Below are 12,454 nucleotides of genomic sequence, written 5' to 3'. Positions count from 1 at the left end.
CTGGGTTCATAAAATGTCTAAACTATTTGATTTGGCTAATTTTTTCAATTGGCTACCTTCCCTGAGCGCTCTTCTTGCTGAGCTCAGAAGTCTCCATATTTATACGTGGCACAAAAGGAGGGATATTGACAGTGTTCCCACAATGGCCCTGTGGATGATGAGCAAAAACTGGTAGTCTGGGCTTGTTCCAGTGTTTATTCACATCCTCCCCAAACTGGTCATCGGATGGAAACAATGGGAGGAAAGCATGATGCAGTTGATCATAATTTGGACTTCTTCAATGACATCCTAAACTTTAACGAGTGGGAGGTCTTCTTAAAAAACAAAACAAGGGGAATTCCCTGGTGGTCCAGCGGTTAGGACTCTGCGGTCTCACCGCCGAGGGCCCAGGTTCAATCCCTGGTCCGGGAACTGGGATCCCGCAGGCCGCGTGGCCAAAACAAAAACAAAACCTATTTTTCTGAGTAAATTAGCCCTTGAATCCCATAGCTTTAAGATACAGTTTCTCAAATAATCAGGAGAAACACTAGACGTTTTTGCTAAAGGCATTTTTATGTGTGCTGATAACAGCACAATTTTTAAGACCATGGTCTTGTTTTCACAAATAAGTAAAACTCAACAGTGATTGAATTTAATCCAGAAGTACTTTAAAGCAGTGTTTCAATCCAATGTTAAAAGAATGGAAGTTTATGACTAAACACACAAACCTCAGGTATTGTTTTTATAAATAATAATCACCAACTTGCCAAAGGGGCACATATAGGTAACATATAGAGTTTAAAAGGTACTCATTTTCTTTTTCTAAAAACAATTTCTCCATAGGTTAAACTTTTTTCTAAGATTTCTTAAAATGTGTATATGACAAAAATTGCGAACCAGAACCATTTTTGAACTAAAATACACAATTATTATAGAAGTACACATTTGTTCTTAGTTCTTGATTAAAGCCTTTAGGATGAGAACAACAGAATGAGGTAAGTTGTGAGTGTGCGTGTGTTTCCAAGTAAGGACCTCCTCCTGAATCTCTCTGGATCCTGATCCTGAAAATTGATTGCCTGGGTGGCAGAGCTCTAGCAGCTCAGTTACAATCAAAACAGGGTTGTTTCTTTTTTTTCCTGTTAATTAGACTTTCATATTCTTTACTCTTTCAAAATATATTCCAGATAAGAGGGGAAACCAGTGAGATATTTGAAGATAAACAATGCTACCTCTTTGTATTTCTCACTACAAGTATTTCATACAATAATCATATATTATATGAAAGGAAATAGGTCATGACTTATTCTAAGGTCTAATGATTATTTTAAAAGGTAATTAATTACCGATACATGGGGCACAATGACACAGCTTCACACTCTCGCTCTTCAAATAACGTATCTGGGCATTCTTGACCTCCGTTGGCTGCTTCTCGGATGATAATCCTGTATCGAGACTGTTTTATTGTGGCATTTCCTGAAGTAAAGGAAAAATAAAATTATAGTGCCCTTTAATGTGGATGCAGAAAAAAGTCCAGGGTTAGGGAGCAACTGAAAAAAGAAAAAAAGAAGAGAAGAAATAAGAACCTGTGGAAAGACTACTTGGGAAATGAGAATAACAAGCAAAGACCAGGGATTAATACACAATCTTACTTCTATGAGGAAGACACATCACACTTAATAATTGTAATTTCAAATCTATATGTTCTAATATGCGAAGACTGTTTCCCGCTGTCTTAATATATTTTAAATTAATCAGAATCCATATTACGCTTGGCATAAAAGTTCTACGGCATAATCTGAGAAACTCCAGAAATGCTCTTTAACCACAGAACAACAGTTCAGGGGGCTAATATTTTACTATTAGTGATTCACTCCCTCGGGGGGGGCACTTCCTTCTTTAGGCTACTTTTTACTCTGCAAATACTCTTATTAAAATTAATACATTAGTAGCATATTTATTTATAGGTATTAGTTTATTTGATTTCTTATTCCTCATAACCTGAGATAATATGTGTATAACTGGAATTTAGAGAAGAGGCACTAAAATTATGACAGAACGAAACATAGACATATGCCTTGCTGCTGATTCTGCTGAGCTGCAGAAGTGGTAAGAGGTGCCTTGATAAAAAGACAGCTGACGTTCACTTTAACATGTGAGGGCATTCATTTCATGATCTTTAGATGCCTTCTGGTCAACAGCAACTACCAAAATCAATGATGCTGTTTAGCAGCTATTTCAATTACCATGTGTAAGATATTGCACTTGATATGCAGATACAAATTCTTGAACTTACAATTAAACAGAAAGAAGAGGGGGGCAGATAGATACGCAACTAGCTGTGAGACGTTGTAGAGTAAAAAGCTTCACCCAGTGGTACAGTGTCAGGAGAGTATAGAAGAAAATGTACTCATTTTTAACTCTGGAAATCTAAGGCAGCTCCTTGGAGAAGGCAGATTTTATTCTGGCACTTGAGGGCTAAGTAGAAAAAAATTTATTTTTCAGGAAGAGAAAGACAAATACCATATGATGTCACTTTATGTGGAATATAAAATATGACACAAATGAACCTATCTATGAAACAGAAACAAACTCACAGACATAGAGAACAGATTTGTGGTTACTAAGGGGGGACTGGGGGGAGGGAAGGATTGGGAGTTTGGGATTGACAGATGTAAACTCTTATATATAGAATGGATAAACAAGGCCCTACTGTATAGCATAGGGAACTATATTCAATATTCTGTGATAAACCATAATGGAAAAGAATATATTAAAAAAAAAGAATGTATATATATATGTACAACCGAATCACTTTGCGGTACAGCAGAAATTAACACAACCATATTTCAATTAAAAAAAGAAAAAAAAATTTTAAAGCCTGAAGCCATTTCAGGTCAAGGGAACAGTTTGAGAAAAGGCACTAAGCTATAAGGGTGCATGGACTTTACAGAGAAAGACACATAATTGCATTCAGGAGGAAGATGTGTGTGTGTGTGTGTGTGTGTGTGTGTGTGTGTGTATGTGTGTAGGGCTTAAGGGCCAGTGCTTCTAGGGGCTGGGGGAGAAGCACAGAGAGGGTTATAAAGAATGGAGAGAAGGGGAAGCATAGGAGAAAACTGAATAAATTTTTAGGTTTAAGACAGATAATGGGGACTTCCCTGGTGGCACAGTGGTTAAGAATCTGCCTAGGGGACACAGGTTTGATCCCTGGTCTGGGAAGATCCCACATGCCAAGCAGCAACTAAGCCCGTGAGCCACAACTACTGAAGCCCGTGTGCCTAGAGCCTGTGCTCCACAAGAGAAGCCACCGCAATGAGAAGCCTGAGCACCGGAACGAAGAGTAGCCCCTGCTCGCCGCAACTAGAGAAAGCCCGCGCGCAGCAACAAAGACCCAACGCAGCCAAAAATAAATAAAAATAAATTAAAAAAAAAAAAGAACCTAGGAGACTTTTACCAAAAAAAAAAAAAAAAAAAAAAAAGACAGATAATGGACATAACCATATAAAGAAGAAACTTTCTGGAAAGCCAGTACACTAAGTGGAGCAAAACAAAAGGACAAAAAAGGAGCTTTTATTAATATTATATATTCACATGGTTTCTAAAAAATTGTAGCACAAAAAGACTTACTATAGTGAGAAGCAACTGACCTATAACCCATTCCCTGTCTTCCTCCTCCCAGAACACTCTGAACTCTTTCTGTATTGAGTTATTCTGTAGTTACCTCCAAATCTATAAATAATATGTTCATGCCATCGCTTCTCATTTTATTAACTTTAGACATCATCTATTGATCTTCTGCTATAACTGATGAGTATTTACTCTGCACCATCTTTCAATTTTTTATAATTGTATCGCTATTTTTATGCCTCTCCCAGTTGTTTAAAGGCTTTAAATAACCTGTATTTTTTTCCATCCCACTCCTCATTCCCGTCCTCCATCAGATCAGCCACCAGGGTTCTAAAGAGTCTTCCTGGGTAGACGAGCTTCCTCGTCTACTGCCACCCACTTCCTGCTAAGTGAGGTCCTGGCTTCCTGTGCTGCATCGCCAGTTTCTCTGCTCTTCAGTCTCTGTCCACTGAATCTTTGATAAATGAGTTTAGATCTCTCACCCACTGGTGGTCCTCTCCTTCTGTTTTTGACAAGGAACTGGGGCTTTTTAAATTCATTTCTACCACTTTAAGAGATTATGAGAAGGGGAGACCAACACATTGTACATTTCATGATCCTGAACTGAGTTAAGGAGATGCATGGGGTCTTTTCCATCTACTGCATTTTTTTGGCTCTTCTTTAACCTGCTTTGTACCGAGAGATCTGACTATAGAAGGTATGTATTAGTGGCCACCTTGTGCATTGGCTTCTGGTTGGCTTTGGCCCTAAGTGATTTGGGGCACACTATGGAAGGAAAAAAGTTGATAAAAGGAGGGAGAAGGAGAAAGAGAAAGAGAGAGAGAGAGAGAGAGAGAGAGAGAGAAAGATCAGGGTATTTATTCCTCCAGATTTCATCCTCTGAATGAACTCACAAAGCCACAGTTCCTGTGGAGTGGTGCTCTCCTGCAGCTACTTTCTCTGAGTTCTTCTAACTGCTCCTACCTGTATCAACTTTCAGGCTCCCACCTTTCCCTAGCCAGGTACTGTCAGTTTACATTAACCCTGTCCACTCCTTTGTAAACAGTTCCTTCATTGAATTTTCCCCAGTTACCCCATATGAGTGGGCCACTTGTTTCCTGCCAGGACATGCTTATAAAGTCAAAGGAGAGTTGCTACTATTTGACAGAGAGGAATGGTATAATTGGCCCCTTTTTAATGTAGTTAAAGCCCAGTGAGGAGTATGGAAAAACAAGCTTAAGAAGAAAAAAAAAGTGTAATTAAAACAGTTCTGTATAATAATATATTAATACAAGCTATCTTCATTTGGGTGGGGACAATCCAGATAAATAACTGTGCCTTTAGGAAAAAGAAAAAGTCTCTTCCGCCACTGTCAATTAATTCCAATTACACTGTACTTACTCTGATAATTATTGTTTACCCTAGGATCTGTACATGAATGTGTGTGTGTGTGTGTGTTTTGTCCAAGTGTTATCTTAGGAGACCGGAAATAAAGATTGAAGACAATAGGAAAAATTAAAGGGTTGATTTTATGCCACATTGAGAGAGAGCATGGATCAATGCCTCTCCCTTCACAGGGCATGCAGACACACACACACACACACACACACACACACACACACACCACACAGTGAACACTCACACATAGAGGTATTCTACTTTATGGTGTAATTCCAGATCAAATAATTCACAGTTTGGGAAAAATAGTTGCATTGATTATCATGCCCTGTAGATGTTCAGGTGAAGGCTAAGAAGGGTGGGTTCTATGGGCAAAACAAACTTTTAGAATTGAGCTCAGGTTTTTTAAAGAGAAAACTGATTGGCACTGTACAGAAATTAAGAAATATTTATATGTCTTTGAAGAGAGAGAGAGAAACAAGGGAGGATCCTGATGTAAGGGAAATGCCACCAGGATCTGGGAGACACCTGTTAAGAGTTTCTCCTTCTAAGTGGACGTGTGTGTGTTTCTTTTGCCTTGAACATTGGAATGGTCATATTCAGTATTCAGTTTTAAAGGGATTTTTCCCCTCCCTATGATGTAAAGTGCCTCAAATTATGACCAAACCTATAGCAGAGTTGGTTACACAGAACAGACATGGTTTAGCAGGTGTCATAGGAAACTCAAGGGCACACAGCATCTACACTTGGGATGAAGCAGCCAATATAGTCTTCTCACATCTGTATTGTTGTTTTAATTTTTTGGCTGCACTGCATGGCACGTGGCATCACAGTTCCCCGACCAGGGATCGAATCCATGCCCCGCGAATTGGAAGTGTGGATTCTTAACCACTAGGGATGTCCACCAGGACCACCAGGGAAGTCCCTTCTCACACCTGTATTTTGAAGCCAGCATGAGGGCAGCAGTTTTGTATCAAAGTAGGACAATCATTCCAGAAATCTGAGAGTTAATTAGCAAGAAAGGAAGTGGATGCCCCTGATAGCACCCAACATCATGGTTTGAAGCAGACAAGAGAGGATGAGCAAAAGGCCAAGCAAAAGCTCTCAGGAAGCGATGTCAATGTCTCCCTTTCCTTTGAATGCACAAGAAGAAAATGATTTCTGGGAAGTAATACAGAGAGGCAAAGACCGTGGCTTTGCAGGTGGAAAACATTTGTATTACATGTGTATCTAAAAAGTATTAGAAATTTCCTGGAATTATCACCTTAATCTATATCAGATCCACTTCTAGGCATTTTGCATATACTCTCTCATTCTATTATTACAACACTTTATGAGGTTGGTATTATTACTATTGTTGTTTTTATTATTATCATTATTATTGTCACGATACCCATTTTGCAGATATGAAAATGGAGGGTAGAAGAGGTAAATAATTTCCACAAAATCACCTACCTAGGATTAAAACCTCAGCTAAATAGACATCAAAACCCATGATTTTTCTATAAAAGAGACTTTATAGTAAGATGAAGAGAAAGAAAGGGGCATTCCATGTAGAAGTTCACATCGCAGGTTCTTTGTTACTCCCAAGGGATACCTTTTATTTTCTAATCGATTCTTCAACAGTACCCTGTTGGCAGAAGGCTTCAAGTATCAATAAAAGCAATGTTTGTAGGGCTTTGTGAGTGATGCTTTCAACCTCATCATGAAAAATAACAATAAACTGAAGTGCCTGTTCGCAAACATACACAGCCGCTCAAGCATGATTACGGCTAATAAACAACTAGTCTACATTCAATTTTAATTTATGCATATTTTATCGTTAATAAGTCATCAGGCATAATTAAACTTAAGTTATTAATTACAATCAAACGAAGTAACATTTAGAAAAGATGGCAACTTAAAGATCAAGAGCCATATTTCATAAAGGAAATATATAAGTGGGCTACAAACACCGAGGGATATTTATAGATTCTCTGTGAAGTCTTTCCCAGAAAGATGGTAGCCAAGGTGGAGGAAACGGTGCATAAAGCGTACCTCTGGGTATTCGCAGCCAGGTAAGCTGGAACACATTACACTGAATTGAAAAGTCATGGGTGTTGAGCCCTGATACCAGGGTTATTCAGTCAATGATTTTTTTTTTTTTCAGTCAATGATTTGAAGTAAAGAACTGAACCCCTAAATTTCCAACTGATTTGAAACGTGCGAGTAGGGAGCACGTAGAGCATGGCAGAGCACAGTGAGCATAGGCACCGGCTGACAGGAAGGCAGGGCTGGAGATTCTCCTAAAGGCAAGAGGATGTGCAAAGTAGATACAGGACGGATAGGTAACAGCAATGCACAGAAGTTATTCCAACACCAATCTGCACAATTCTGATGGTACGTTTATAAAAAATGACCTCTCTGGCTTTCCCTTGTTTCTCAATTGTCTCAATTACTAATAGGTCTAATTACAATTGTCTCTAATTACTAATAGGATTTCAGTAACCCATTCTGCTTCTAGGCACCAATATCCTTCCAGGCTTATCACCTTGTAACTCTCGATTCCCACCTGACCCTCTTTTCTCCTCCCCACTTACACATCCTGTTCACCATTAAACAAACAAAACCAAAATTCTGTTGATCATTCCTCTCTAATCAATCGATCTTGAAGCAAAAGGATGGCACCAGTGATATTTTAAGATCCATATCATGTAAACAACCACACGTTAAATACTTCCTGGGGTGGAGTTACAACTCTAGTGCCTATTAGATTGCAGACAATTCCTTTAAACACGCTAAGCCTCAGCTTCCTTGGCTATAAAACAGGCCAAATATAAGTTTTTATTTCATATGATTTCTTTGAGGATTAAATGAGATACTGCATGTAAAGCATGTCCACGCTGTGTGGTACAGGGAGGCTTTTCCAGCATAGTAAAAGTTCATGAGAGAAGGTGAGAAGAAAGGTTTGGAAAAATAGTAGGAGAAAAGCTTCAATAGTTGAGGCTCTTTCTAATTAAAAGAAAGATGTGAAAAAATGGTCTTCTGTTCAGTTCTGGGTCGCATTCATGTTCTGAGCATCGAAAGGTAGACCATGAGTGGCTGGAAATCCTTCCGCGTTTCTGGTAAATTAAGCTCCAGCTGCAAGGCAGTTAGCACCAGCCACCTTCTGATGACACTGGAGAGGGACGGGTAGGGTGATCAAACATCCTGGTTGCTCAGGGTAGTCCTAGTGAATGCCTGTTATCCTGACTTAAATATTAATAGCTCATCTACTCACTTTCAGAAAGGCCTCGTTTTGTATAAAAAATTACATGATCACTCAGAAAAAGACCATCACTCCCATACGAATGCAAGGAACAAGCACATTTTGCTTCTCACTGCACCAAAGGGTTGCATTTCAAACGTGTGGAAAAAGCAGACTGCACTGCTGTTCTTAAAATTATCAATTCAATCTGATCATTGGACCTTATTGCTTCTTGCCACAGAATTCTACTTGAGATAGCAGTTCATGCAGCCCAAGAAAACTGTTTTGTGCCCCAAACACACTTGCTTATGAATCATTAAATTAAAAACTAAAGGGAAAGTAGAGTATAAGGCTTACCTCAAAATCATCGACTAGAGCTACGATATGTGTTGTTATGATAGAAACATCACACATAGATGCTATGTAACTAAAGAGAACTGGCATTGAATCAAACTGTGCAAGAATATGAGGGGAAAACAAGTTTCACTTGGCAAAAATTCCAAATGGTCATTAAGAAGTCGATTCTACAGACAGAGATTAAAGTAGGATGTTAGGCAGCCCGAATTTCTTGAACATCAAATCCCCTAAAAAGTAGATTCTATCTACTGATTCATTATACACAAGAGAATACCCCTTTCTAGCTTATTCACAACCATTTTTGAGATTCAGAGCTGATTTCCTTTTTAGAAAAAGTACCAAACTAGGATTCACCAACCCAACTATCTCCCACTTAAATTTGGAGAAATACTGTGACTTCTGAGTTCTCAGAAGGAAACACTTACCACATACAGTGTTGTCATCACTGATAAATATTTATCAGGTATCTGCTATATATGGAGGAGACACACGTCGGTGCTGTGTGTTATACTGATATATACATACATGCATTATTAAATCTCCCCAGGGGAAGCCTCCTGCAGTGTTGGTGGGAATGTAAACTGATACAGCCACTATGGAGAACAGTATGGAGGTTCCTTAAAAAACTACAAATAGAACTACCATACGACCCAGCAATCCCACTACTGGGCATATACCCAGAGAAAACCATAATTCAAAAAGAGTCATGTACCACAATGATTACTGCAGCATTATCTACAATAGCCAGGAAATGGAAGCAACCTAAGTGTCCATCTACAGATGAATGGATAAAGAAGATGTGGCACATATATACAATGGAATATTACTCAGCCATAAAAAGAAATGAAATTGAGTTATTTGTAGTGAGGTGGATGGACCTAGAGTCTGTCATACAGAGTGAAGTAAGTCAGAAAGAGAAAAACAAATACCGTATGCTAACGCACATATATGGAAACTAAAAAAGAGGTACTGATGAACCTAGTGGCAGGGCAGGAATAAAGTCGCAGACGTAGAGAACCAACTTGAGGACACAGGGGGTAAGTGGAAGCTGGGATGAAGTGAGAGAGTGGCATGGACATGTATACACTACCAAATGTAGAATGGATGGCCGGTGGGAAGCAGCCGCATAGCACAGGGAGAGCAACTCGATGCTTTGTGACAACCTAGAGGGGTGGGATAGGGAGGGTGGGAGGGAGATGCAAGAGGGAGGGGATATGGGGATATATGTATACATATAGCTGATTCACTTTATTGTATGGCAGAAACTAACACAACATTATAAAGCAATTATACTCCAATAAAGATGTGGAAAAAAAAAATCTCCCCAGTGAAGCAGAAGTGAAACATGATGTATGCATAATAATGTAGAAGTTCTCTATAGTTTTATAAACATTCAGAAATGATAGTATAAACTTTGTATTTACTATCCAAAGGCCATCAATCTGATATGTTCTCTCTTTGCTCAAGGAGGAATGGAGGGCTGAAGTGGTGAAAATGCAATGCCCTAGAAGAACTATGAATAGGAAGTCTTCATCTACCTCCTTCCTATCCATCTTGGTCTTCTATATACACAGCAAATACACCAAGAGCAGCCTCCTTCCCCAGAATTCCCTCCCAGCTGAGACCTCCAAGTACTTCAAAATGAACACTGAGCCTGTCTATATATGGATGAAATTAAACAAAATTGCAAAGCTTTTCTGCTAAACTTCCCAGGAATGTTAAAAAAAAAAAGGCTCCAGGATACTCATATACATCTTTCATTTTGAAATGTTGCCTGAAAAAATGTATTCTATATTCTTAAATTTTCATAATCATCATTCACTGTGCAACAGAAGCCAAATTCAATGGCTCTGGAAATAGACAAGTCCTCCAAGGCTCTGATTTCTAAGCCCAGCTCATTACCAAATTGCTGTATGACCTTGGGCACTGCACTTAACCTTTTAGAGCTTCAATTTTCTTGCTTGTCCTATGTGGGTAATACTGTTGAGCCAACTCACAGGATAGTGGTTAGGAATGCCTAATTGAATGAGATTTAAAGCATTTTGTAAATTATATATATATATATACACACACACACACACACACACACACACACACACATACACGTATATATGGCCACTAAGCTTAATGCAAGCCTTTAACACAGATTTCAAAAAGAGCAGCTCATGTTTATATCTGCATAAACCATCAGGATGACAGTCAAGGCGAGTAAACATTTTCCTTCTAAGGCAGGCACTCACGGAAGCCTAGGCAATAGTTCTAATTTCTAGGGACTATCTCCAGTGTCCTCTACTTCCTATCCTCAACCACCAATGCACTTAAAACATCTCCAATTTGGAGAGCTAACCTTACAAATAGTGACTGGCCCTTCCTCTCTCTAAATATCGAAACTAACTCTTACACAGTTAATCTAGCTGTCAACTTAGTCCATGTGGTCCTTAACCCTGGCTGCATATTAGAATCTGAAAGGGTGCTTTTATAGACTCCTAATGCCCCTCAATCCAAACCATTTAAATCAGAATATCTCATGGGTGGAGCCCAAGCAACCATCTATTTAAAAAATCTCCAGGGCAGAGAACCATTGATTTAGCTCATTGAGAGCTAGCATCTCATATTCATCCAATATGTAAAATAGGAAAGATAATGCAGCATGCTTAACCAAGCAATAGAAAACAAATGAGCACCAGCTAAATCATTACTGCTCTCAGCACATTTAAAAAATGCAATCTGCCCTCTAGCTAAGTATGTCATAATGGGTATAATTGGAAATGTGTGCTGTAAAGGAGGAGGGTTAACAACACTATAATGACGGTGGCACTTGTCTTTTCTTCTTGCCAGTGTGTGAGGGAATGACAGGGATTTATTTTCCCCGCAACCTGACCCCTTTTCATTTTAGCAGATGAAATGTCTAGAGGCTGCCTGCCACAGGGCTCCCAAATGTGTCCCACTCCGTCAGCATTAAGACTGAACTCCACTGCAACGCCACATTGCACCGCATACAGGCAGGCTTCTGGGGGGCACAGATGTCACCTAAGATACAAGCTCAAGATGCTGTCATCATTATTAGGCATGGATCCAGAATTACATATTAGGAAAATCCTTTTAGATAAATACATGCTGCCCTATCCCGTTAATGCTTTACGCTTTCATGGGCATGAAAGGATGATATTCATGCCCAGTATTGTGCTGACAGCTAAAGGGCAGAAGGGTTTCCAGGTCAAGCTCATGTTTCATAGCACAGTAAGGACACAACTCAGGGGCACAAACTTCAGAGGCTTCTGAGATAGAAACTTCAGCGCCTCAGATCCTCCAAACTTTTTACAAGAGTGAAATGTGTCACTTGGCCATTTGCTGTATGGATAGAGTCTGCTATGTTGTAAATGCACCACCGCTCATGATGGCTCAACCACATAAATCCTGGTTTCTGCAACTTTTTGCAACACCCTTTCCAGGACGTGTCTACATGTAAAAACTAATTTACCTGAATGTAACCTGTGGGGAGTCAATCACACATTAATATCAGTTATGATATTAAACTTTTTGGTTTGGGAATCGTGGTAGGACAAGTTAAAGAAAAATTAGTGTGGAGGCAAACCGACTGAAATAAAGTTTTTCATTCAACTATAAATATTAGCACTAATTATCCCTTTTATGCATGAGGTACATGCTATCACCCATCTTGCTGTTTTGTTTTGCAGCGTCAACCTAAAGTCACTAGGTTTCGAAATTCCTTTTTTGGCTTAGTGTTGATGGAATAACAACACTAACTTTAGAATCAGGGAATCTAGAATCCCACGTTTGTGAACTTGGGAAAATTACTTATCTCCTGGTGTCTCAAAGGGAAATAATTAGAATACCTTCTTTGGGACTTTGAAGAAGAATTAGATA

The 12,454-nt window shown here is 39.1% G+C and overlaps 1 protein-coding gene across 1 annotated transcript in view; it reads right to left on the bottom strand.

Moving 5' to 3' along the window:
* Nucleotides 1-12,454, bottom strand: part of THSD7B (thrombospondin type 1 domain containing 7B) — a 594,306-nt gene that overhangs the window by 377,299 nt on the left and 204,553 nt on the right. The window contains exon 9 of the mRNA XM_059927090.1: nt 1,323-1,452. Coding sequence (XP_059783073.1) covers nt 1,323-1,452 — 130 coding nt within the window. The remainder of the gene's footprint in view (nt 1-1,322; nt 1,453-12,454) is intronic.

The sequence above is a fragment of the Balaenoptera ricei genome, chromosome 7 (genome assembly GCF_028023285.1).
Source record: "Balaenoptera ricei isolate mBalRic1 chromosome 7, mBalRic1.hap2, whole genome shotgun sequence".
Classification (NCBI taxonomy): Eukaryota; Metazoa; Chordata; class Mammalia; order Artiodactyla; family Balaenopteridae; genus Balaenoptera; species Balaenoptera ricei.
This window is presented reverse-complemented; position numbering and strand designations above follow the sequence as displayed.